The sequence below is a fragment of the Drosophila ficusphila genome, unplaced genomic scaffold (genome assembly GCF_018152265.1).
Source record: "Drosophila ficusphila isolate 14025-0441.05 unplaced genomic scaffold, ASM1815226v1 contig_791, whole genome shotgun sequence".
Lineage (NCBI taxonomy): Eukaryota > Metazoa > Arthropoda > Insecta > Diptera > Drosophilidae > Drosophila > Drosophila ficusphila.
The window spans coordinates 23,498,039-23,520,630 of NW_025064737.1; the positions used below are offsets into that span (position 1 = coordinate 23,498,039).

A 22,592-nucleotide genomic window follows, 5' to 3' on the forward strand; every position below is an offset into this window, starting at 1 on the left:
TGCTCCGAGCGATCCGCTATCACGCTGCTCGTCGCTCCCGCTGATAACAACAGATGTGGCGGCTGTAGCTTTCGTTATCTTCGTATTGCGCCGATCTTGTTGGTCTTCGTACACACGTTCGCACATCCATGCCGTACATACTTATTGTCACACGTTAATTGGCATTTAATTAAGCGTCGAGCTTCGCCGCCGCTGTTATTCCTCTGTGAACGCTCGAGTCGTGCGGTTCTTCGTATCGCGCATAAAGGGAATTGGATCCCGCTGTACGTCGAATAAAAACTCAAATACAACAAAGGCAGCGCCAGAATAAAGGATGTATTTGATTCAATTAACTGATGTAATTTCGACACCACACTAGCCGCAAACCAAACCGGTTTTTGGACAATATTTACCACTTTGCGGCTGCGCTTGCCAAAAAGTGTAGATGCTATCTGGCGCAAATCTGAAACCGCGGATCATACGATTTTTCTATGTGCGGGTCGCGACCGATGTCTGGTTATATTGGGTAGAACGCAATAATATATAGCCACCACCGATCGGAAAGAGCGAAGCGGAGAGAGAGAGAGCGACGGCTATCAGCATCCGAAAAGAGAGCACTCTGGAGCGCCTCGATGCGCAGCAGCCTCCTCCATTTTTCATATTTTTTTCCCCGGTTCGGGTTGGCACTAGTCGCTGCCACTAAAAGGGTCGCTCAGTCGCGTTTAATCACCAGGGTCGAAAACATTGCGGAGGGCACTTCCGATCACTTGGCAGCCGGCTGATGCCGGAGCATCATCTTATAACTAGCAGCAATACCCGCCACCTAGCATCCGATCCAGCATAATCGCAGCCAAGTCATGTTGTCGACTGTCCTGAACTTTGCCCAGCGCGTCGCCGAGATTTCTTTGCTCGGCGGCATCGAGATTGCATCAGTTGCCCTTATTGTCTACTATATATTCGCCAAGACGAGGTGAGTACCGCTGCAAATGGGCGCAGATGGAAGCCAAATAAATCTCGCCTTGCGGGCAGACCATAAACCGAGTAAAATACCTATTTATATGTATGTGTGTTTGTGCCTCCCCCGGTCATCAAGTTCAAGTAACGCTGTAGAGGAAGAAGCGCCGTTATTTTTAGAGAGGCATTCGCAAGTTATCCAATGCATGCAAAATGAACCACAGTAGGATCTCCATAAGGTGAAAGTCATAAGTACTAAATCGAAAATTCCGAGTTTGTAAATATTTCCAAAATTGAACTTTAATTGGAGATTATTATGTCTTATCTTAAAGCTCCTACTTTTTTTTTATAAAAATTGGGTTGATGGTAAACTACTAGTCATAAAATGGAAACTTCGCTTAATGATTACCGATTCCATTATCTTAATTATCAAAATATCTTATCAGTTTAAATTTATTACAAGTATTTGATAGGACAATAGTTTATTGTGTTTTCTAAAAATAGATTTAAAAAGTTGTTTATTTCGATATTTATTTTATCTTGTTTTCAGTGTTAACTATTTTCTGTGGCAGTCACCTTATAGTTGCTTAACCGTAGATGTGTTTTGTTTTGTTATTATGCGCACAGGTGGTTGCTCCATTGGCCATGACTCACAATAGCCCTTTGTCCACTTATGCGCTTGCCCTTTGTAGAGTGAAATTTGCTAGATTTCCGCTTAACACCCACGTGCTTATTTAAACTAGGAGGCTGCCTTGAGGTTTTTGTTTACTCAGCACCTGCACTTTCTCCCCCAAACCACCCCTTTCTCCGACCCACCATAGAGTACTCTCTTCTTGCAAGGCGCAATTTTTGACGGTGCACTTCGAACAGATAGCAACAACAAACCCCACCCACGGTTTGGCCAAGAATCATTCTTGGCAACCATTATCGGAATGATTGCCGCTGTTAAATTTGCACCTAATCTCTGATTTCACAAGATTTCACAAAGCTATTTCCGTAATCTTGTTGGATTTTGGACCAGCTCGGAGCAACAAAGAACGCGAAGCCCTCATCTTTTATCGGTTGGTAATAGAAGAACATTGGTAGTGAAAGTACATTGGCCCACACCTCTAAATAATACATTCGATCCCCAAAGAAGCCTAAAAATTCTCTCGAGTGCCTTAGCCCGCGAAATTTTCCACAGATTGAGATGATGATTGCTGGGTCCACTTTAAGATTAGCACGCAGATTGCTTATATTGAATTGAAGTAAAATATAACAATCTTGTTGATCTTTGGTGGGTAACATTTTATTTCTGGTACTTATTGCTTATTACTGTTATCGCACTCTGCCAGAATACAACATAGTTTTTTTTTTAAGACTAAATCATATTTCTAATATATGTTTGCAGCGTTATACTGCTTAATGGTTAAAAAAATAAATACATACATTATTAAATATTCGATTCAAGTATATTCACGCTTAAATGCGAAAGTCTTGATCATCCCCACTGAAGGATTGCTTCGCTGATCGGCGTTGCTTATTCCTTATCGAAAAATCCGTGTCCGAATCCAACCAGTAGCTCTCGATGGCCTCATCGGATTGAGTATTGTCGGATGTGGTAATAGAGGGTGTCCTTGGCCGTCGACGACGCTTCTGGCTGCAATTTATAGAGTCAGAGGATTGGGGTCTTTCATCTGCGCTGTGTCGTCGCTTGATCTCAGTTGTCTCCTCGTGGTATGCGATGTAGGCGCGCAGCTCGGCGATCCGCTTCTTTTCCTTTTGTATCTGCTTGTCAAGCTGATCTTTCAGTTTGGAGAATCCCTCCAGCCGAAGCTTATTGCTCTCGTGCTGCTGCATCTGACGGTAGAATCCCATGTTGTCCGACGCCCGCTGGTTGGACTGGAACTCACTGATCTTTCGGTAGAGCTGCTGAAACCGAAAGGGATCCGCAAAGTATTCAGCCATGCCTCGGGGCATGTCGCGGTTGATCGGAATGCCATTAAGGACCTCCTTGCAAATGGGGCATTTCTTTTCTAACGAGGAATCGCTTATACAAGTGTCGCAAAGCACGTGCTGGCATCGAGTCAGGTGGAAAACCACTGTTGGCTCAAGGGTGCGCTGACAGTAGCACCTGTTGCAATGGATTCGAAACATAGCTTAAACCGCTTATTTTGTTTAATTAGCTGTTGTTTACGTTGTATAAATCTAACGGATTTTATCCTTGCTAGAGCTGCCACTCTGGAGGCGGTTTGTCTGGCAGCACCGTCGCCCAATTAATTTACTTAAACTAAAAATAAATAATACAAAAATGCGATGATAAATTACATTTTAAGATTTTAAAAAAATTTTAAGGTCTGTAAATTTGTGGCATTATTAGGGAAACAAACACATGTATCTATTTCCACTTTAATTGGTTTAATCAAGGTTTTGTGAAGTCATTTTTTGGCGTTAAAAATATTTTGTGGCAGTTAAGAAGAGAAAAACGTGCCTTTTAACGCATTAACAAAGTGAACACAGATTAAAAAGGTTTTTTGCTAAAAAAAAAAGATAAGCAGATAATAGTGTAAGTTGTGGTATAAGTATGTTTAATATAAAAAATATTTGTTTTATTTCTCATACAATTGCTTTGAAATATTCCAAACTTATAACCTCTGCCCATGTCAGCTGATTTTTAAGCGATGTTGATGTTTTCGTCGTACAAAGCACGCTCAAAGTTCAGTTCCGTGCCATATTTTATGAGCCACTAAACTTATCAGCAGCAGGCACTACTTAAAAACGTACACCACTTTCAGTATTAAAATATATATATTCTGATGAGTACGCTGGGCTATTGAACTCTGACGAAGTTGGACTGTTAACCACTTGAATGGCCGAATATTAATCAAAGTGGTGTTGTATTTTTAATTGCGTGCTTCTGATTTTAGTACCACCCACGGTTGGCGTAATGCATTTTATTGGAACTTTTTTATTAAACCCCTTACCCATTTAATTCCGATTGCAGGGCCCCCGTTATCATCGCCGGCCTGTTTCCCAACCTGAATCTAAGTTACCGCACGAGCTACCTCAGCAAGATCAACACCATCAGAAGCGATCTCCTGGTCACTTTGCGATCATCCAATGTAAGTTTCCCCGCCTATCAGGCTTTCGTTAATTACACGCTGTGACGCATTTGCAAGGAGTGACTAGTGCCGCAGATAAGCAAATATTTCCACTCAATGAACTGTGATTCTGTTCTGAGATTGCAACGAATTCAAATTTTCCAAAGCAGGTAACCTGCCTCGTATTTGCCCAATTTTTTTTTTCAATGTTTGTTCTGACCTAACAATAAACAATTAAAAATTTATTTAAAAAATATATAATATGTTTTGTTCAGCTATTTTATTTTCCAAAATAAACATAGTTTCATAATTCGAATTTGAATTTGCACGGAGTTGCCACCTTGTCCTGCCAATCGATAACAGTCCTGAAAGCTAAGAAGATTTCCTGAAAAAAGCCGGGCGCATGTAGGAAATTCAGAAATTACAATTACAAAAGTGCTGTAGAACAGTTCAGGCTCGTATAGTTATAATGACAATAGAAGAGTACCATGCCCGCGGCTGGTTCGAGGTATTTATGGATTCTATATGCGCACACGTTGCATCACAGATTCAGCATCGCTCCGATCGTTATTTTGCAGGAACCCAAAGCGCAGAATTCCGTGGCACATGGCATCGGGACACAAAATATGTTGGAGCTGACCCCACAATCGGGCCAAAAGCCCTTCAAGAAGCTGCTCGACTGGGGTCTGCTTTTTCCATATGTTGCCCAGGTGGTGCGTAGTGAGAAATTTGAGTACCGACAGGTGGGTAACTTTTTTAACCTCCCGTGACGACAGATAACCTTGATCCGCACCCCCAGGTCACCGAGATCGTCCACAACGATGCTGTGCTGAAGCACGCCATAAAACAGGCCGCTGAGCAGACGCTAAGGGAGCAGCGGTATGCCAAAAATGGACATCGGCTGCTCACGCGCAGTGCTAGTGGAGATCAGGAAGGGCAGGATGAGGAGGACGAGAAGCGGGGCATCTCTTATCAGGCCATTTTGCGTAAACAGGAGCAAAGAGCCGTTAGTATTCTAAAGGACATGGGCTCCACCCTGAACAACGGTCTGCTGGCATTCACTTCCTGGATCCTCTACAAACTCCTTCCGTGCTTCCTGTCCGGCGTCGTGACCAACACCAAGCAGATCGAGATGCTCAAGATGGCCACAGAGCGATCGCCGGGTACCCCTTTGATCTTCGTACCGCTGCACCGGAGCCATTTAGACTACATTATGGTTACCTGGATTCTCACCAACAATGATATACGCAGTCCGCTGGTGGCCGCCGGAAATAATCTACAGATCCCCGTTTTTGGAGGGCTCCTTCGTGGTTTGGGCGCCTTTTTTATCAAGCGCAAGATCGATCCAGTGGAGGGAAAGAAGGATGTTTTGTATCGAGCTGCCCTGCACCTTTACTTAACTCACGCTTTGAAGCAGGGTCACAATGTAGAGTTCTTCATTGAGGGCGGGCGAACGCGCACTGGCAAGCCCTGCATGCCCAAAGGTGGCATTCTCTCGGTTATTGTGAACGCCTTCATGGACGGCAGCATACCGGATGCCCTGTTGGTGCCTGTTTCTGTAAACTATGAGCGCCTTGTCGACGGAAATTTCGTGCGTGAACAGAAGGGCGAGAAAAAAATACCCGAGTCATTCAGCAAAGCCATTTCAGGCATTTGGAAGGCCCTGAAATCGAACTATGGCCTCATGCGGATCGATTTTAACGAGCCATACTCAATTCGAGAGCTGGTACACTCGTACAACAAGATAGCCCGAGAGGATGGAAACAATGCCAAGGTGTACAAGCCAGCCGCCAGGTAGAAAAATTAAAAGAATTTTACTGGGTTTTTGGTCTTGCAGAGGGTCTTAAATATACAATGCGGTACACATCTGCCGGGTTTTCTGTTGAGTTATTCAAATGAGCCGGTTTTGCAAAAGACATCACCGCAGACTAAAATCTGCGAGCCAAGACCTCAGTTATCATTAAGACACCTTTTTTTTATCAATTAATCACATCTTTACCATAGAACCCTTCAACACAATCAGTCAACATCCTCGTTATACGGCACCGACGTTGTTTGCGAGGAGCACCGTAACCTCATCGAAAGCATATCGCGCCAGGTGGTCTTCGACAGCGCCGCAGCCACTTCTGTGATGTCCACCAACGCGCTGGCCTTCCTTCTGCTCACCCGCTTTAGGAACGGCGCTGAGGAGCAGAATCTGGCCGAGGCCTTAGATGACTTGAGAAACTCGTTATCCGGTTGCAAGGACATTGGCTTTTCCGGCGAATCTTCACAGATCGTGGCGTATGCATGCGACCTACTTGGCTCAGGTAGAAATGCAATTAATTTTTCTCAGTTATGGCCCTTTTTAATTGAATTTATTTTTGTGTAGACCTTGTAACTCGCACTCGGGATGAAAACGGGCGTTTGGTTATTAGAGCTGTGGATTCTGTCGAAAGCTTTATTGAGCTGGCCTACTACTCAAACATGCTGACCCCGCACTTTGCCCTTAGCTCGATCCTGTTGGTCACCTTCCATTCGCTGCTTCCAAAGCCGGAACACAAAAAAGAGGCTGGATTGTCTCGCAAAAAGCTATTGGACACCGCCCTAGAGAACTGTCAGATATATCGCTACGAATTTATACTGAATAAGCCGACTCAGGTGCTCGAAAGCTTACTGCAAAAGCAGTTGGACGACCTTTTAAATAGCGGCTGCATTCGGACAGAAAAGGTAGAGTATTTCTTTACTTTTGTCTTTAAGTCTTGATTGATTTTTCCTCCAATAGCTGTACGATGATCCTCCGAATGCTGCGGAAAGCAGGCGCTTGGCTAACAGTCTGGCTGACTGCCTCGGCGAGGACGACGACGACTACCTGCACGTGAGCAACGGCGATGACAATGAACCCAAGCTTTTGTTCGCCTCCGAAACCCTGCAACAGCAGCGCTACATCTGCGAGGTCCTGGCGCCCTTCGCCTGGACGTATGTGACTGTGGCGCAATCCCTGCAGATACTTCACCGGAACTCCATGCTGGAGTCAGAATTTATTAGCTTTGTGATCAACGATTTGAGCAGCAAAGTCAAGCGCGGAAGCTGCATCTATGGTAAGGGAAGCTGTAAGACCGATTAACTTCTTATGACTAATAACTTGATTTTTAGCTGAAAGCATATCGACGGACTCCGTGCGCAACTGTCTGAAGCTGTTGGAGAAATGGTCTGTGATCGAGGTGTGCAACCAGCAGGGCATGCGCCTGATCTCACTCAACACGCTCTACGAGATGTCTCGGGAGTCGCTCAACACGATCGTCAAGAAGATTGACGCCATTGTACCAAAATTTAACTCTGGCTATTTTAATGTAACACCCTAACCAATGGGGCTTGCTTTCTTTTTGGCACTTTTTTTCCTTGTATAGTGCATATCCACCTAGCTTTAAAGTGCGTACTCCTAGTTCTTAGACTTAGATATGTCTAGTTTTATAGTCATACAAGTTTATATATGCCAAAGTGCTAGCTTTACTGTAAGTAAGCGACAGACAGTGAAATATGAACAAATTTCTAATTTATATTTAAGATATCATTTTCTATGTGCAGCGAGAGAAGCGGCAGGACAAACGAAAACCAATACAATATATCATCTATACTGAACTGATTGATTAAACTTTATAATTTTATAACATAGGAATAATAGAACAGCTTAAAAAAGTGTACTCTCATTTTTAATAACATCGGCTTGGGGAGCAAACGGCAGACTAATTGTCTTCTAAACACATTCGTAACTATTCAGAAATAAATACATGCAGGTAAATTTGAAAATATTAATTTATAATACAACAATCATGTAAAGTTTTAAAGACATAGGTTAATTGAGAGATAATCGTTTTTATCTAAAGAGCCCATTTTATTGCTCCTGCTTGACTTCTATTGGCTCGTCGTCGGCACTAATGTGCTTCACTTTGGGAGTCTTTTTGACCTTTTTTTCAGGAGCAATATGGATGCGAACGCCGGAGTTTTTTATCCGACGTATTTGCTTCAGCTTGGCACCAGTTTCCTGAATATGAAATTAGTTATTAAGAGCATTTTAAAGACTTAATGTTAATTTATTTCCTCACCTTGGTCACTCCTTCCTTCAACTTGCCACCAATCTCACCGGAGCACCGAGTTGCGCCACAGAAGCAGACCTTCTTGCTGTCGTTCATTAAATCATCCCATAAATAGTTAAAGGTGAGCTCCGAGTTCTGTAAAAGAAATAAAGTACAAAATATAATACATTAAATATAACAAATACCTAATAGAATAGCTTAAAATGGTTCAAACGTACCACTGGAATGTCCTTAATAGCAAACAAGCCTACACGATGAATGCAGTTGACAGTCCATTTCTGAGTCGCGCAGTTAGGCTCGCACGAATGGTTCATGAAACGCGCCAAATTGCCCTTCGGACCCGCATCGATGATAAAGTCCTTCTCCACGCCCAAAAAGTAGAAGTTCTCGTCTCGGTCCCGCTGCTTCTGCTCCATGCGCCGTTGAAACTCGGCGTGATTAATAACCTCGCCCACGTACTCGATGACGAAATCTCCCTCGGCAATGGGCTCGCGGTTTACAAGTCCAAATCCCCGCTCGTTCATGTACACCACCTCCAGTCGCGGTGATTTACGCAGCTCAAACATCTGATTTTCACAGCGAATGCCAGCCTTGCAGTAGTTCGGATTGCACTCATTGAAGAGCATGCGATTAAGGCAACCTGAGTCTGGTCCGCATGGATGTTCATCGGTCGGCTGGCAGCCGCAGACATTTAAATCCTCGAGATTCTGGGTAAACCGCACAGGCGGCACGGGCTTGTTGGCCTTGATTTTCACGTATGGCGGCGGATGGAGCTTAGCGGCACTTTGGCGTCCCATGGCTTGTTCTTGACGCCGAGCCTTAACGATCTTCAGAAAGCGAGAGGCCTCTTCCACTCCGGTGGTGTAGTTCCTGGACAGCTGGGACTTGGTCTTCTGACTGTCGCCCGCGTCTCCCTCGATGTAGAGGTAAACCCGGCGCCGCGAAATCCACCCATGATCGTGGGTGCCAAAGAATCGGACGACGAAGTCATTCTCACCATGAGCTTTCTTGAGGATGTTGCTGGGTATCTCGGTGGGCGGCAAGATGATGGCCGGCCACCAGCGGAAGTTGTTAAACTTGGCCCACACAATTTCGCCGTACAATGGCAAACGGCCGCTCTCGCACTCCTCGCAAATGTAGCTCTCGTTATTCTTGATCGGAATGTTGCGGCAGTGGGCATGCACGGCTATGGGGCACGTTTCGCAGCAGACTAGTTCGCCGCCCTTCACGCAGATGTAGCACCACAGTACATTCACGTGAGCATCCGCCTTGGCGATGTTGTGGCGCGGACAGATTATGTGAGTGGCGTTCAGCATCTGGGTGCCAGCTGGAATGCAATGAGAGTCCTGATGATAGGTGGCTGGACATCGGACACACTTGGCCAGCTTGGAGCTGCCCAGCTGCTGAAACTTGCCGCTGGGATCGTTGGAGACGCACGTGTGGCACACGTGACGCGGGCAGCGTGCCGAGTTCCTGCTACTGATCGCCTGCGGCCAATACTTGCAGCATCCTGCGTGGAACAGCTTGCCACACAGTGGTTGGCTGCAGGTTAGGAGTTTATCCTCCACAGCAATTTGTGCTGGATCCTCCTTTTTGATTGGAGTTCCTGGTAAATCAGTGGACGGCGACGCTACCTGGTGGCAGATGACACAGCCCTCCGGTTCGCCTATACTGCACTCATGACAAGTCAGTGTAGCCACAATAGCAACCTCCTTCGCGTCGGCTGTTACGTGCTGGTCGTCCGGACTGGGCGACTTGGATGTGGGCGAAATAACGGCTGCCTTTCGGCTTCCCATCTCCTTGCGTTCCAGGCAATCGGCATGCAGCCAGCTGTTGCAACTGCGCGAGCATCGCTGCAGGTTGGAGCCCACCTGATAGCAGTACTTGCAGATCGGCTCACGGCTAAGCCCTCGGAAGAGGTACTTGCTGTCCAGCTGCAAGATGTCCTCAACCACCTCCTCGATGGGCCTGTTAAAGGTCTTTTTTGGCTTGGGCGCCTCGGAGATACGTCGATCTGGCTCCGAAGGTACCGGCGTTGAACTGGGCGTCACTACGGGGGTCATGCTGCGTCGAATCATCATGGTTTTTAGGCGGTTTGAGAGTCTTTTAATTGTCCCGGCGCCACGCCCACGCTCCACCACCGAAGAGCCCAAAGGCTGCTCCATCTCACCACTAGCTAAGTCACGCTCGAGTTCGCGCAACTGGATCTGCTTTAGCGACCAGATATTGCTGACCACGGCAAGCAAAACCTTCTCCACCTTTTCCTCGGACCGGTGCACCATCACGTATTCCTTGACGGCGTCAAACAGTTGCCCGAACTCGGGGTTGGCGTAAATATTCACGCCCTCCGGCGAAAGGTTCTTTTCCAAGCCAGTTTCGGTAGGGGAAGGAGTCACTACAGTCATGGCAGTGCTCCCAGTATCCGCCTCAGTGCCGCCGCTCAGTTTACGGCGCTTGGCCCGCTTTTCGTTTTTGCTCTTCACGGGCGAGAAAGCCGGGCTGAAGGGCGACTCAGAGCGCTCTCGCTTCACGGACACCAACAGCGGTGCTTGCTTGTTGTGCAAATTATCCGTAGAGTCGTAAAGACTGCTGCCAACATCCGAAGTGTCCTGCATCATAGATTTGGTTCGTTTGCGTTTTTGTTTATTGAGTGTGCTAAAAAAGTGAATAAGAAAGCTCTTAAATATTAGCCAATTGTTGCATTGAATGGGGACACATTTTTGATAATTGGCCCAGAATAAACACTTTTTAATAAGCAAACGATATCTCGTAAACGAAGCGGGAAATCGAAAAATTATTACTAAAAAGTGTTTATTTTGGGTCAACTACCCAAAATATGTCCCCAAATCTTGGCGCCCCGGAAACTAAAATCTCCCCCATTGGTTTCAAAATATAAGGACTCAGTTTACTTACACCACACTCTCGCAGATCTGGTAGAATTTTTCGAGGCGATCGGAGTACGGGATCTGTGTCATAACCAGGGCTTCGTCGATGGCCTGATGCCAAATGGCAACATTCGGCCGCTTGGGTATCATTTGACGGTATTTGGCGCTTTTTGGTCCGTGCTTAATGCGCACCTCCTCTCGCAGCTCCTTGAAGGCCTCGAGTCCGACGAAGGTCAGCAGGTTCTCTGGCTTGATCCAGTTGCGACGCCCGTTGTCCGCAAAAAAGCGCACATGCACCTGAATTGGCACCGCGGCGTTGTCCAGGGAAGAGCGCTGCGGATGGCTCGGCATGTTACCCACAATCTGGCCAGTAGGATCTGGACACACCATGCAGGGCCAGAAGCAGTACGAAAAGACCTTGCCCCAGAACAGATCACCCACTTGGTAGGTGGGCCACCCTGGATCTGTGACTATGGACAGGCCTTTGGCGCTGTCTATGCTCACGGAGGAGGGAGATTTTACTGAACTAGCCAGGGCAGTGGCGGTCAAATCTGGGGAATATTTGATGTCCATATCTGTGGAAGCGGACAATGGCAGTGCAAATGTCATTTGTTCGGGACTGTTGTTCAGGTCTTTCGGTTCATCAGAGACAACTCCTGGACTGTGTTCTCCTGGATTGCCATCTTCATCTAAGCTGGCACTGTCCTCCACCGTTTCGGGAACTTCTATTGGCGTATCATTCTCGGCCTCAGTCTCGATTTTAATCGTTGTAGTCTCATTCTCTGTTTTTGGGGGTTCTATTGGCAAGGGGGCTTCTTCACTGATTAGCTCTATATTTACTGACTTTTCTTCCTGGGGCTCTGCCTCCGGCTCAATGGGCATCTTTGACTTATTAATACGCTTCATTTTGCGCTTGAGCTGCTTGCGAACGGCTGGCCGAGGTGCCAGCTCCTCGGCGTCTGCCTCGAACCCCGTGCTGTTGGGCGAACTGGCGCCGTTCTTAATCAGCAGCTTCTCGATGGGACTCATATATCTCTTGCTGTTGAGCAGCTGAGAGCCGCCGCTTGATCCTGCCCCTCCAGCCCCGGTGGTCCTTGGGGATGCATTGTCGCGGGACAAGGTCTCGCTGGTACTGCTGCTGTTATTTAGGGCTTGGTTTACGCGTCTCCTTGTGGTCCGAACCGTGTCGTCAGAGTCGGAGAGAGGCGTGGGTGAGTTGGCGTTGGCATAGCCAATGTATTTGGGACTCAGGGCAGATTGCAAGTTTATAAGATCGCGTTTCCCTATGGGAAGCACACACAAGCGCACAAAAGCAGACAAATTAGCATATGGACAGCATAGGGCGGGGAACGTTTCGCCATTGTTATACTCACGGTTTGCAACGGGTAGACGAGTCTGCTTTTGTGTTGGCGTCTGCCGCTGGCTCTCCGCATCCGCCTCGGACTCCTGCTCTTCGGCGTTTTGGGTGGGACTCGGCACTACCAGTCGGTTCACTGGCGTACTTATTACGGCGTCCTTCGAGGTTCCTCCATCTTCGACCGTCTCGTCGTTGCCCGCAACCACTTCATTGGCATTGGTAGCTAGGTGATCGGAAGCTAAGTTGCACATCACATGGCCATGGGCATCCTCGCCCTCGACATCCGAGTGCGCACCCGTGCTCAGCTTCATTGTGCGATCCAATTCAATTGCGCTAATATTAATAAAACACAAAACCAACAATTTCCAAGAACAGCTTCGCGTGCGCCAAAACTAGAGATGGAATAATCGATAAATCGTCGATGCATCGATGTTAAACATTTTTGAAAACATCGATGTTGGGCGGCGTCCGATGTCGATAAAAATTTGTGTTTCAAACGATGCACAGTGGGCCCGGTCAGAAAAAAATATAAAAAAATTCAAATCATGCCATAATAGAGAAGCTTAAAAATTGCATAAGTCTTAAATATCTATTAATAAAACAAAACGATGACGTGGGCTAGGTCAGAATAGAGAAGAACCCCACCGGTCACTCAGATCCGAGTATGTCCTACATCTTTAATTGTTTATAACAAAAAAAAAACGGTGCAACAGTTTCACTTTCCGCCAACGGATTTCGAAATTTTAGAAAAAAAAACACATCAATTGCATATTTTACTTTTTTTTTAAGCTGTTTTTAGCGTGGACAATTACCAAAGTATTTATCCCCAATACAAAAGGTACTATATTTTTAAGTGGCTCATTTCTGATTCTGAAAATTGTTTACGCAAATTTATAAATTTTTTGCCTCCATAACCTAAATGGTGTATGAGTATTATTTCGAGGACAACATGTAGTTTTAAAGAAAAATCGCTGGTTTTAAAAAATCCAAGTAATTTTACTCTCTAATTTCAGTGACCGGCCTTCCAAAACAACACAACAGGGATGCCAACCTATTTAGCTCACGCTCACCTAAAACCAAACTCACGCGACGTACCCATCCTCAGCGTAAACATATGTACATATCTGTGTAAACGCATGTAAAGGCAAACGCGACGTTTATCCTGGATTTCCTCGACGCTAAAGGGTGTCGCGGCAACCAAAAGATCAAGAATCGCACGGGCAACACACCATGGACGAGTTTATTAAAACGCTGATTGCCGAGGTCAAGTCGCAGGGCGTCTTCGACGAATTCCGCTTTAACTGCTGCCTGGCGGACGTGGACACGAAGCCCGCGTACCAGAATGTGCGCACCCGGGTGGAGACGGCGGTTAACGATTTTCTGGCCAAGCAGCACTGGACCCCAGATACTAACAAGGTGCAGCTGCGCGAGAGGCTGCGGAAGCACCTGCTAGAGTGAGTACCCTTTTGGCTGAGATTAGGTAACGTAATAACCTTGGCTATTCCAGCTCCGATGTCCTGGACAAGGGAGTGGACCAAATCGTGGACCAGGTGGTCAATCCGAAAGTTGCCACCATATTCGAGCCAAAGATCGAGAGCATTGTCTACAAGTACCTGGGCATCACGCCCCCGCCGCCGCCTCCCGTGAGATCTGCCATGCTGCCCGCCCCGCCCTTGCCGCCATATGCTGGTCACATGAATGGCAGCAGTAGCCTGCTCAACGTGGAGACCCCCGCTGGCCTCCTGCCCACCGACCTGGAGCAGATCAGTCCAGACTCCGACCGGGCTACAGTCAAGTCAGAGGTTCAGGACGATGAGCTACCCCCTGGTGTGGACGATGAGGACACATCGCCGTCCTATGAACCTGTAAGCGAGGAGAAACCTCTTTCCAGCAAGGAGCGGCTCAACAACGGCTCGCTGAACAACTCGGACTCCGTGAATGGTGTTTCACAGGCGTCCCAACTCTCACAGGTGTCCAGCGACAGCCGCCTAACCATCGCCTCCTCCACGGAATCGGTGACCGATGGACTGCAGCCCGCGACAGCACACAACAGCGCCGAACCAGCCGACATTTCCGAGGAGGCCCAGATGCCGAAGTTTAGCGAGAACTCCAGCGATGCAAGTGCGAATAACGACAGTCGACAGTTGCACTTCGACATCAAGCAGGATGCCATTACCTTCGAGGGTGAGTATTAGTCAGGCCACGCAAGAACAGCTTTGCTTAATAATGTTATTGTTTAGGTACTGAGCGAAAGAATTCTGCGTCGGAGGACACGAACGGCGTCCCCCTGGTGCTCTCCATTGAGGATGCCATTATGTCAGAGGTGAAGGCAAACATAGACGATGCCAACCATGCCAGCATTGAGTCGATAGATGAAGCGGAACCCCAACCTCCGCCAAAGATTGAACCGCCTCCCACGCCAGCCCCGCCTGAAGTTAAACCTCCTCCTCCGCCTTCCCCACCTAAAGTTGAGCCACCTCCACCGCCTCTACCAACAGAAAGCAGTAATGGGTGCTATTCCGAGGCTGATAACTCAGAGGTAAAACCCAAAGCCGAGACTGCGGAGGTTAAATCGGAACCAGCTCCGGCCGAAATCAAGGAGGACAAACTTTCGATTCCCAGCGTGCCGCCAGAAAATGTGGAATCACTTAAAGAGGAGGCTACTAAACCGTGTGAATCCACAGCGTCACCCATATCAGTATCTTCGCAGTCGAAAAGCTATTCGAAGTCAAAGGACAAGGAAAAGGAGCGAGGACGTCACAGTCACTCCGATGACAAGCAGCGACGGAGGAGCAGAGATCGGGATCGTGACCGCGATCGCAGTCGAGACAAATCAAACAGCAAACATTCCTCGAGTTCCAGCTCAAAGCACTCATCATCGCACTCCTCCAGCTCAAAACACAGGAGCAGCAGCTCCAAGAACGATAAGAGCACCTCCAGCACTTCTAGCCGTAGTAATCACGAGTCCTCCTCATCGAAACGCTCGAGCACCACATCTTCATCTCGCCACGAATCATCCTCACACAAAAAACACAAGTCCAGTTCGTCTTCATCGCGATCTGATCGGGATAAGGACAAGTATAGGGAAAGGGAAAAAGACAAGGAAAAGGAAAAGGAAAAAGAGAGCCATAGCCGTAGCCACCATAGCAGCAGCAGTTCTTCGTCGTCCTCAAAAAGAAAAGACTACGATAGAGGCCGCGATCGAGACCGCAACAAATCCAATTCGTCCGGCAGTGCAGAGAGTAAAGCTATCCAGGATGATCACAACGAGAGCAAGGCGAAGGTGAAACAACGCCGGAGTTCCGACTCCAACGATGAGGGCAAGCCCCCAGGATCCTGCGGTCCTGCGAAGACCAACCAGGCCGAGATTGCCCAAGCTCCGGAGAAAGCCGACGCGCCTGTGGAGAATGGAAATGGAACGAATGGAAACTCTAACGGTGGTAACAATGGTGAGTGCGACAATGCCAGCAGTGTTGTCATCGTCAGCGACCTCCTCCAGCAATCGTCAACTAGTTTTATTCAATTGACTGCTGGATCCCAGTCACGTAAGGAAGTAGAGAGCAGAATTCCTGAAGCCGAACAATCAGTAGCCGAAAAACAGACGGGGACACAAGAATCGGAGGCGACACAACAGGAGCCTGCTCCGCAGAATAAAGAGCCAAGTGCAGAACCTCAAGGAGCTGACAAAGCTGTATTCGTACCTGATTCCACTGTCGGGGACAGCAAAAAAGAGGATGAAATAGATTCAACGCAGCGCATTGAGGAATCTAAGGATCCTTCTGTATTTCAAGAGACCTTAAAACCTGCGGAAACGACCCAACTGGAGGATCTACCGAATTACACTAAAAAATCTAAGAATCTTCCCGCCACACAACAATCAAACTCGTACGAGCAAAGCAGTGAATTAGTCGCCGACTTTGTGACCCACTTCGAGCACAACCCAGACGAGTTTAAAGCGCGTCTGCAGTTCATTGAGCAACTGATAGAGGACCGCAGGAATCTACTCAACAGGCTAAGTGCGGACGGTTCGCAGGACGAGGGAGTTGATGTACGAGCTCTGCGCAGAAGCATATCCAAGCGGAGGCGAAGCAGCTTACAGGAGCAACAGGAAGAGGCGCGTGAGTCGACACCGACGCGGCATTGCAGCCCGAGCAGCAGTAACTCCGGCAGTCCGGCAAAGAGACTACGATGCGACGATTCAAAGTCGTCGCCAACGCCTTCCGACGCCAGTATAAACTCCAAGGAGAACGAGGCTTTGGAGAAGCAGGAGCATGGTGCGTACTGCAATTATGTGTGTATATGAACGAGATTTCCAAAACTCGCTGCCGCTTTATTGTTAACCCACTTTTTAGGGTGGATCGCTTGTTAAATAAGAAATCAAAATTAATTAATGTAATGATATTGTTGGATTTCAGTAGTAGCGATCCACCCTTTGATTCTGATTGAGATTTACATGTTTCATGCTCATCCTCATTGTGTTCTCTACCGCCTCTACTTTCTCCTCCACATGCATCCACATTATATGTAAACTAACATAGCTGTATGAAGCCTCCAATAGTCCTATACCATTCTAAACTCTGCTGGGTAAGACTTCTTGTCTCTTTGCCCAATTTTACTTGATGCTTTAAGTGTTTCCGCGAATGTGAGTGATTAATTTGTTGTTTACTCTGCAGATGCCCTGTCCGCCAGGAGACTCAGCAAAAAATTCTGCCAGCAACAGCGGTACACCAACGATGATCTCTACAAGCCCCGTCCAATCCTGTCGCAACGCTCTCGGCGCCGGGGTCTGGATTCAATCCTCTAGCTAACGAACGATCTGTTATCGGAAACAATAAAAGGCAATTGTTGTTAATGCATTTGACATAAAACAAATTCTTTCTTTTCTTTCATCCGTTTAATGGGCCTTTTCGCTTGCCAATGGTTTGCTTCTGCTTTGTTTTCTTTTAAATTTGTTAACAATAAAATTGTAATTTTAGAGCTACACCTTACAGTTTAATAATCATCGGTGTAGCATATTCATATATATATATATAATGCATATATATAAACAAAAATAACAGTGAACGTAATAATATGATGCATTATTGTATATCCTGGGGATTTCGGTTGTCCTGATTCCTATCACTGACTGCTATCGCCATTTAAAAGGGGACAATTCTAGCACTGAGACAATCGGTAATGTGTGATGATGCATAAAAACAATGTTGGGTTCGGAGAGGCGGTCGCAGATAAGTGAGAGGATTGGGGACAACGGATATAGCTAGGCTACTACTCTACAATGGGGCTGGCTAATTAGTACCGGGTCTTAATTGGGCAATCCGGGAGGGAGACGTAGTTCTCTGGGAGCTGTATCTGCTGTTCTTTATATTTTGTAACATCTCAGTTTGAAGATTTATGTGTAATTTAATTACAAATTATTGAATTTTTCTTCGCGCATGTGTGCTTTACATTTTTGCTCTTGGTTACTTTACAACGATCAACATAAATATATGCATATATATTTTGAAACTTGTTAAAAAAAATATATATAAATGTAGTAAATCAAAGTTTGTAATACATTATAGTAGGTAATAGTATTGTACAAGAATTTTCTCTCATTTCGAAATAACATAGATACAGTATTATCATTAGCATTTACTTTTAACAAGAATTTCGCTTTTTGCCTAAAACTGTCTTTGTGTGTGTGTGTGGTGTGTGGGTTTTGTAGGGTGGTGGTGTAAATTGTGTGTGTGGAGTTTGCGTGTTGTGTGTGAGAGCGAGAGTTTTGTGCAGAACAACAACTACGGTTTAACCTCCGACTATGGAGTGATAAAACTCTCTCACCGACTCCTCGCAGAGTATTCATACAAGCAGCTGGGTTTGGGTGGGCAGTAAGTGGGGTGGTGGCCAGGCGATGGTCGGTGGATCGGCAGGCGTTTCGAACCCCGTGTCGTTCACCTGCCCAAAAGGCCCCCAGTCGCACTCCAGCTCCCCCGTACCCGACCGCCAACTAATAGCTACGCTTAGGTTTAGCTGTCGCTGCTGCTGCAAACGTTTCGAACGCAGGCCCCGCTCGCGGCCACGCCCACTGGCGCCGCCTACGTGCTGGAGAAACCTCGCTCGTAGGGACTCTTCACGTCTGTGTGCCGCGTGTGCAGGTTGATTGTCGGCCCAGCAGGTCGAGTCGACAGCTCACAAACCGTCTTAATGGCACCGGAGGCATTTACCGAGGGTGGGGCGGGGTGCAGGGTGGCTGCGGAGTCCTTTTCCTTTACCGTCTCCCGGTCCAGGTTGCTCTGCTTTTCATCCGCAGTGCTGGGCAGCACGTAGTCCGCTTTGCGGGGCTCCGAGCGGCCCGTAATTGACGATTTGTACTTGTCGGCGTCCATGCCGCACAGGTAGAACTTGAAGAATTCGTACGTCGACCAGCAAATGGCCGTGGCGGGCATGGAGTACAGAACACGTGCGGTCGTGCCCCTAAAGAAGCCCAATGGACCAGCCATGTGGTAGATCTGAAAGAAAGTTTTAATAAAGTTTGCTCGATTATTTTGCTATTTGACGTATAAAGAAGATTCCAAAGGTCTTCTAAAGGTATAATCTACGCAAACTCGACATTTAAAAGGGTAGATCCCCAGGCAATAAAATTACACTAGCCATATGTAATTTTAATAAAATTTTATTAGCTTGCTAACCTCAATGTAAGTACAACTAAATAAACGAAATTGAAAGCTAAAATTCGTTTTCTAATATTCGCATGAAATATAATAAATGTAATTTTTTTAAAGATTAAAATATGATTTGTAAGATTTAAATTTTAAATCCTTCGATATACTAAACAGAACAATTAATTTCCCAAATTAAACTTACCTTTCGGCTTGCTTCGATCATGCCGCGCGTCAGACCTGTCTCCTGAGTGTTCAGCAGCGTCTTGATTACATCTAAGGGCGTAGTTATAGCCGCTGCACAAGCTCCAGCCGCAGCCCCCGCTACCATGTGCACTTTGGGATTGTATTTGCGTTCCAGGTTTAACTACAATTCACAAGGTGCTTATTACTCGCATCATAGGCTTATCGAAGTTTAATGCACTTACAGTGTTCTGGAAAAACTCATATGTGGTAAAATGTATTGTCTGATATGGTAAATTCATGACCAGTTGCGTGCCGTAGGCTCTGTAGAAGGCTTTGAAGCCCTCCTTCTTGTAGATGTCTCGCACACAGGATATCACCGATGTGTAGGGCGAGTTGTACATCTGCATTCGCTGCTTGATCACATCAGTGGGACTAGAAATGGCGTCGTGAATGAGAGTGGCCACCACTCCCGAAATAACTGAAATGGTTTTGGTTCATTACAGGCTTCATTCGCAGAGTAAATCTTAAGTTTTACCGTAGTTGAGGTTTCTCACTGATGTGAACTTGGCCGTTAGCTCCTTGGTCATTTCGTAGGCAGCGAAGTACAAAGAGTGTGCTGGACCAGCACCCAAAACCACAGCACTAGCTCCCCGAATGGGTCTGTAAATCGGAGTGTGTATTAGCTTTATCATATATGACCATGCTTCTGGGGTTGCACTACTTACCTCAACAATCCCTCACGTGTGACCATGTTCCTAAAGGTTGACAATATGTTCATGTTTTGTGTAGGCGGTGACAGACTCTGCATTCTCGTCTACAAATGGGCAATAATAAAACGTTTAAAATAATTGCATATTTAAATTGTACAAAAGCTTTCTGCAGTGTTTGTTATTTAATTTACCCTTTGTTTGTCCTGAATTAAAATGGGTTATCAAGCGGCTAAAGCAATACGTCAGAATTACTATCTTATATTCCTGAAGAATTATCAGAATAACTCTGCGCAAGAAGAACTAAGTAGGGAGACTACCTAGCGTTCAGCTATTCTTCTGCAAGTCATGGTTACTCATGGATTATAGTACCTAACCCAACTTAATTGTGGGGGATACACAATATTCATTTGTAACGCTGACATTGTCAAGACCTGAACTGGCGATGCTCTCATAATAATTTCTGAATCAGAATTGATTGGGTATTTTCCCAAAACTATTTTAATCTTGTACTGCAGTGCCCCTCTAGGAAAATTATAGAAAATAGTGAAATTTGTAAAAAGCAAAATAGAATATGTTTTCAAATATTTTCAAGTTATAGTTTTTTTGAGGTCTGTCAATGATTAGCCTGAGCTATAATCGATTTACAACAGCCGGGACTAACAAACGATATCAATGAAATATAAAAATAATATAATAGACTTTCGGCCGGGGGAAAACTTTCGCTGATTTATAAGCAAGTCACTCGGGACCTACAGATTTGAAATCGTCTACGTACTTTACGATTACACTGGTTTATAAGTATATGTATGTATATATACTTAATTGCATTTATTTAAAGGCGTGCCCGTCGAGCACACAAGATAGAATTATATCACAAACCGGAGAGCAGCAGCTCATTTTAAATTATGAAGACGCGAGCTCGGCGATAAAGATAAGATTTCCTGGAATACAGCGCAACTGCAATTATCTATCTGCTGTTTGTCTGTTGCTATCAATAACAAGACAATTCAGGGTGAAAAATAGTCTCTCGAGTATGAAAACCTAATTAAAAAGGTGCTACAAAATGATAAATGTCTCCATTACATAAATACCATAACATTGATCTGGTTTTAAATATATTTGGGGCCTAGCATGATTCATTCATCCCGATAATAGGTGTCCCTGATAAGGGAACATATTGTGAAATCAGAATGACAATAAAAATTTATAAACCGCAGAGAAATATCGCGAATTAAAGCACCTAAATTGCTGGTCAATTAAAGGTTCTCGGCTCTGGCTTTCATAACTCCATGAAATTAGTTCGTCAAACGGACTGTGGAGAGACAGACTACTTTAATAATGACGCCGGGAATCCCGGCCAGGCTTTAAGCTGGCACCTAACTGCCTGCCGCCTGTCACAGTGCGATTGACACATGTGGCCACGAAAATCAATAAATACTCGAGCCGCAAACCAGCTGAGTGAAATATAACGAAACAAGAATCGGTCAATAGTAGGCATAGGTACATATAGAACTGGGGGTATATACACATACATATCGGGTGCACATCATTACGCGGTAGCCAGACAAATTTGCATATGCTTAGTTGTCGAACTTGTGTACTTTTGGCTCCGCAGAGTTTTCAGGTGAGCGATCAAAGCGCTGCCGATAAGAGATAGTCCATTTAGTCATGGAAACGAACGGGGGCTAATCTTATCACCGCAGCATAACCCAATGGAACGTGCTCTGATAAGCGCAGAAAGTGGCTAAAACTTTACTACCTAAAGCTCTTAATGGGGGAGCGGGACCTCTTGGCTGCACTCGAGACCCGAGGAATTACATCACGATTATGCCAAAGCAGCGGCGGCACACACAAAAATTCCGATTGTTAGTGAGGTTAGGTTTATGGTAGCTTTATGCTCCTCCGATTACCAGACGTCCAGTGCGCTCACCTTGACGGAGTCCAGTGGATACATGACCACATGCTCCAGCACGCCAGCAATTGCGCCTGCGGTCATGTTCACACCCACGCTGGTGGTGGGCAGCGATTCGTAGTCGTCTATGTTCATCGTGGATCCGCTGCTGCAGTGCCGATTGTGTGCGAATTGTGGTTCGCCCTTGCAGTGGCTGCTCCTCTTACGCTGAAACGCAAGTCCAGACCAGTTCTAGCGCTCTTGTTGCAGAACCGCTTTCTCCGTTGGGATCGGGTGCTCCGCCGGGCGAAGATGGGAGGTTTGGTCGAGTTTTGGCCGGCGTATGTTCAACACGGAAACAATTTTGTTGTATAACACGGATATCACGATTCGCGGGTGGGCGGGGGGTGGTAATGGTGGTGCAAAGTGAACGCGTGAGGCGATGGTGTTATGCGAGACTACTAATTGACACTGTCGCTCTACTCTGACACTGACGCTAGGTAGTAGGTACTGGGTACTGCTGCTGCTCGACCAGCACACCGACGACACGCTCCCGACTCACTCAAGTTCGGAGCGAAGAGGTTTTTGCGGTTGCTCTGCCGCGGCCCTTGATTCGGATCAACTGCAACGGTTGCTGGTGTTTTCTGGATATATAGACGAGTTGGTTGTAGCCGGACGGCGGCCGAAACAGAATTTTGGCTGGGTCGGTGTTTGGCAACTCACGCAAAAGCTGGATGATTACAGGGAATCATTAAATTTCGCCCAATAAACAAGCCTCGTGCCCAGAGTGACCGCTGTGAGTCCGTTGCAAAATACCAAAGGGCTCGGTTAAA

The 22,592-nt window shown here is 46.3% G+C and overlaps 5 protein-coding genes across 9 annotated transcripts; 2 read left to right on the top strand and 3 right to left on the bottom strand.

The window, feature by feature from the left end:
* The first annotated feature begins 57 nt into the window (after positions 1 to 57).
* On the top strand, positions 58 to 7,638 carry LOC108088428 (glycerol-3-phosphate acyltransferase 1, mitochondrial). Of its 2 annotated transcripts, XM_017186194.2 has the most exons (8): positions 58 to 949; positions 3,917 to 4,034; positions 4,592 to 4,756; positions 4,813 to 5,807; positions 6,018 to 6,322; positions 6,385 to 6,722; positions 6,778 to 7,093; positions 7,149 to 7,638. In XM_017186194.2, exons 1-8 carry the CDS (start codon positions 837 to 839, stop codon positions 7,355 to 7,357), a joined length of 2,559 nt encoding a protein of 852 aa, XP_017041683.1. In that variant the 5' UTR covers positions 58 to 836; the 3' UTR covers positions 7,358 to 7,638. The 2 variants fall into 2 exon arrangements, with proteins under 2 accessions (XP_017041683.1, XP_017041684.1); XM_017186195.2 differs by lacking the exons at positions 58 to 949; positions 3,917 to 4,034 and adding an exon at positions 4,384 to 4,521.
* Positions 1,127 to 3,641, bottom strand: LOC108088432 (RING finger protein nenya). Its single transcript, XM_017186200.2, has 2 exons — positions 3,535 to 3,641; positions 1,127 to 3,202 (listed from the first exon to the last, which is right to left on the bottom strand). The coding sequence occupies exon 2, from the start codon at positions 3,067 to 3,069 to the stop codon at positions 2,395 to 2,397; it is 675 nt and encodes a 224-aa protein (XP_017041689.1). The 5' UTR covers positions 3,070 to 3,202; positions 3,535 to 3,641; the 3' UTR covers positions 1,127 to 2,394.
* A 45-nt stretch (positions 7,639 to 7,683) lies between the features above and the next one.
* Positions 7,684 to 12,725, bottom strand: LOC108088427 (probable histone-lysine N-methyltransferase Mes-4). Its single transcript, XM_017186193.1, has 5 exons — positions 12,348 to 12,725; positions 11,003 to 12,257; positions 8,308 to 10,744; positions 8,099 to 8,224; positions 7,684 to 8,037 (listed from the first exon to the last, which is right to left on the bottom strand). Exons 1-5 carry the CDS (start codon positions 12,640 to 12,642, stop codon positions 7,888 to 7,890), a joined length of 4,263 nt encoding a protein of 1,420 aa, XP_017041682.1. The 5' UTR covers positions 12,643 to 12,725; the 3' UTR covers positions 7,684 to 7,887.
* A 688-nt stretch (positions 12,726 to 13,413) lies between these two features.
* Positions 13,414 to 17,187, top strand: LOC108088487 (protein starmaker). Of its 3 annotated transcripts, XM_017186306.2 has the most exons (5): positions 13,415 to 13,785; positions 13,839 to 14,515; positions 14,572 to 16,605; positions 16,870 to 16,915; positions 17,005 to 17,187. In XM_017186306.2, the coding sequence occupies exons 1-4, from the start codon at positions 13,562 to 13,564 to the stop codon at positions 16,875 to 16,877; spliced, it is 2,943 nt and encodes a 980-aa protein (XP_017041795.1). In that variant the 5' UTR covers positions 13,415 to 13,561; the 3' UTR covers positions 16,878 to 16,915; positions 17,005 to 17,187. The 3 variants fall into 3 exon arrangements, with proteins under 3 accessions (XP_017041793.1, XP_017041794.1, XP_017041795.1); XM_017186304.2 differs by lacking the exon at positions 16,870 to 16,915 and having other exon boundaries at positions 13,414 to 13,785; positions 14,572 to 16,622; XM_017186305.1 differs by lacking the exon at positions 16,870 to 16,915 and having other exon boundaries at positions 13,414 to 13,785.
* Positions 17,188 to 17,671: 484 nt separating this feature from the next.
* Positions 17,672 to 22,558, bottom strand: LOC108088488 (mitoferrin). 2 transcript variants are annotated; one of them, XM_017186308.2, is made up of 7 exons: positions 22,483 to 22,499; positions 21,799 to 22,403; positions 19,884 to 19,972; positions 19,694 to 19,818; positions 19,401 to 19,636; positions 19,178 to 19,339; positions 17,672 to 18,822 (listed from the first exon to the last, which is right to left on the bottom strand). In XM_017186308.2, the coding sequence occupies exons 2-7, from the start codon at positions 21,913 to 21,915 to the stop codon at positions 18,409 to 18,411; spliced, it is 1,143 nt and encodes a 380-aa protein (XP_017041797.1). In that variant the 5' UTR covers positions 21,916 to 22,403; positions 22,483 to 22,499; the 3' UTR covers positions 17,672 to 18,408. The 2 variants fall into 2 exon arrangements, with proteins under 2 accessions (XP_017041797.1, XP_017041796.1); XM_017186307.2 differs by having other exon boundaries at positions 21,799 to 22,558.
* Between the last annotated feature and the right edge of the window lie 34 nt (positions 22,559 to 22,592).

Coding starts and splice junctions, on each gene's coding strand:
- LOC108088428 (XM_017186194.2), top strand. CDS start 837: ATGTTGTCGACTGTCCTGAACTTTGCCCAGCGCGTCGCCGAGATTTCT. Junction 6,323..6,384: donor ATGCGACCTACTTGGCTCAG/GTAGAAATGCAA, acceptor ATTTTTGTGTAG/ACCTTGTAACTCGCACTCGG. Junction 7,094..7,148: donor GCGCGGAAGCTGCATCTATG/GTAAGGGAAGCT, acceptor CTTGATTTTTAG/CTGAAAGCATATCGACGGAC.
- LOC108088488 (XM_017186307.2), bottom strand. CDS start 21,915: ATGAACATAGACGACTACGAATCGCTGCCCACCACCAGCGTGGGTGTG. Junction 19,819..19,883: donor ACACGTGAGGGATTGTTGAG/GTAAGTAGTGCA, acceptor TCCGATTTACAG/ACCCATTCGGGGAGCTAGTG. Junction 18,823..19,177: donor TGATCGAAGCAAGCCGAAAG/GTAAGTTTAATT, acceptor ACTTTCTTTCAG/ATCTACCACATGGCTGGTCC.
- LOC108088432 (XM_017186200.2), bottom strand. CDS start 3,069: ATGTTTCGAATCCATTGCAACAGGTGCTACTGTCAGCGCACCCTTGAG.
- LOC108088427 (XM_017186193.1), bottom strand. CDS start 12,642: ATGAAGCTGAGCACGGGTGCGCACTCGGATGTCGAGGGCGAGGATGCC. Junction 10,745..11,002: donor CAGATCTGCGAGAGTGTGGT/GTAAGTAAACTG, acceptor TCACTTTTTTAG/CACACTCAATAAACAAAAAC. Junction 8,225..8,307: donor CTATTAAGGACATTCCAGTG/GTACGTTTGAAC, acceptor TTTCTTTTACAG/AACTCGGAGCTCACCTTTAA.
- LOC108088487 (XM_017186304.2), top strand. CDS start 13,562: ATGGACGAGTTTATTAAAACGCTGATTGCCGAGGTCAAGTCGCAGGGC. Junction 13,786..13,838: donor CTGCGGAAGCACCTGCTAGA/GTGAGTACCCTT, acceptor TGGCTATTCCAG/CTCCGATGTCCTGGACAAGG. Junction 14,516..14,571: donor GGATGCCATTACCTTCGAGG/GTGAGTATTAGT, acceptor GTTATTGTTTAG/GTACTGAGCGAAAGAATTCT.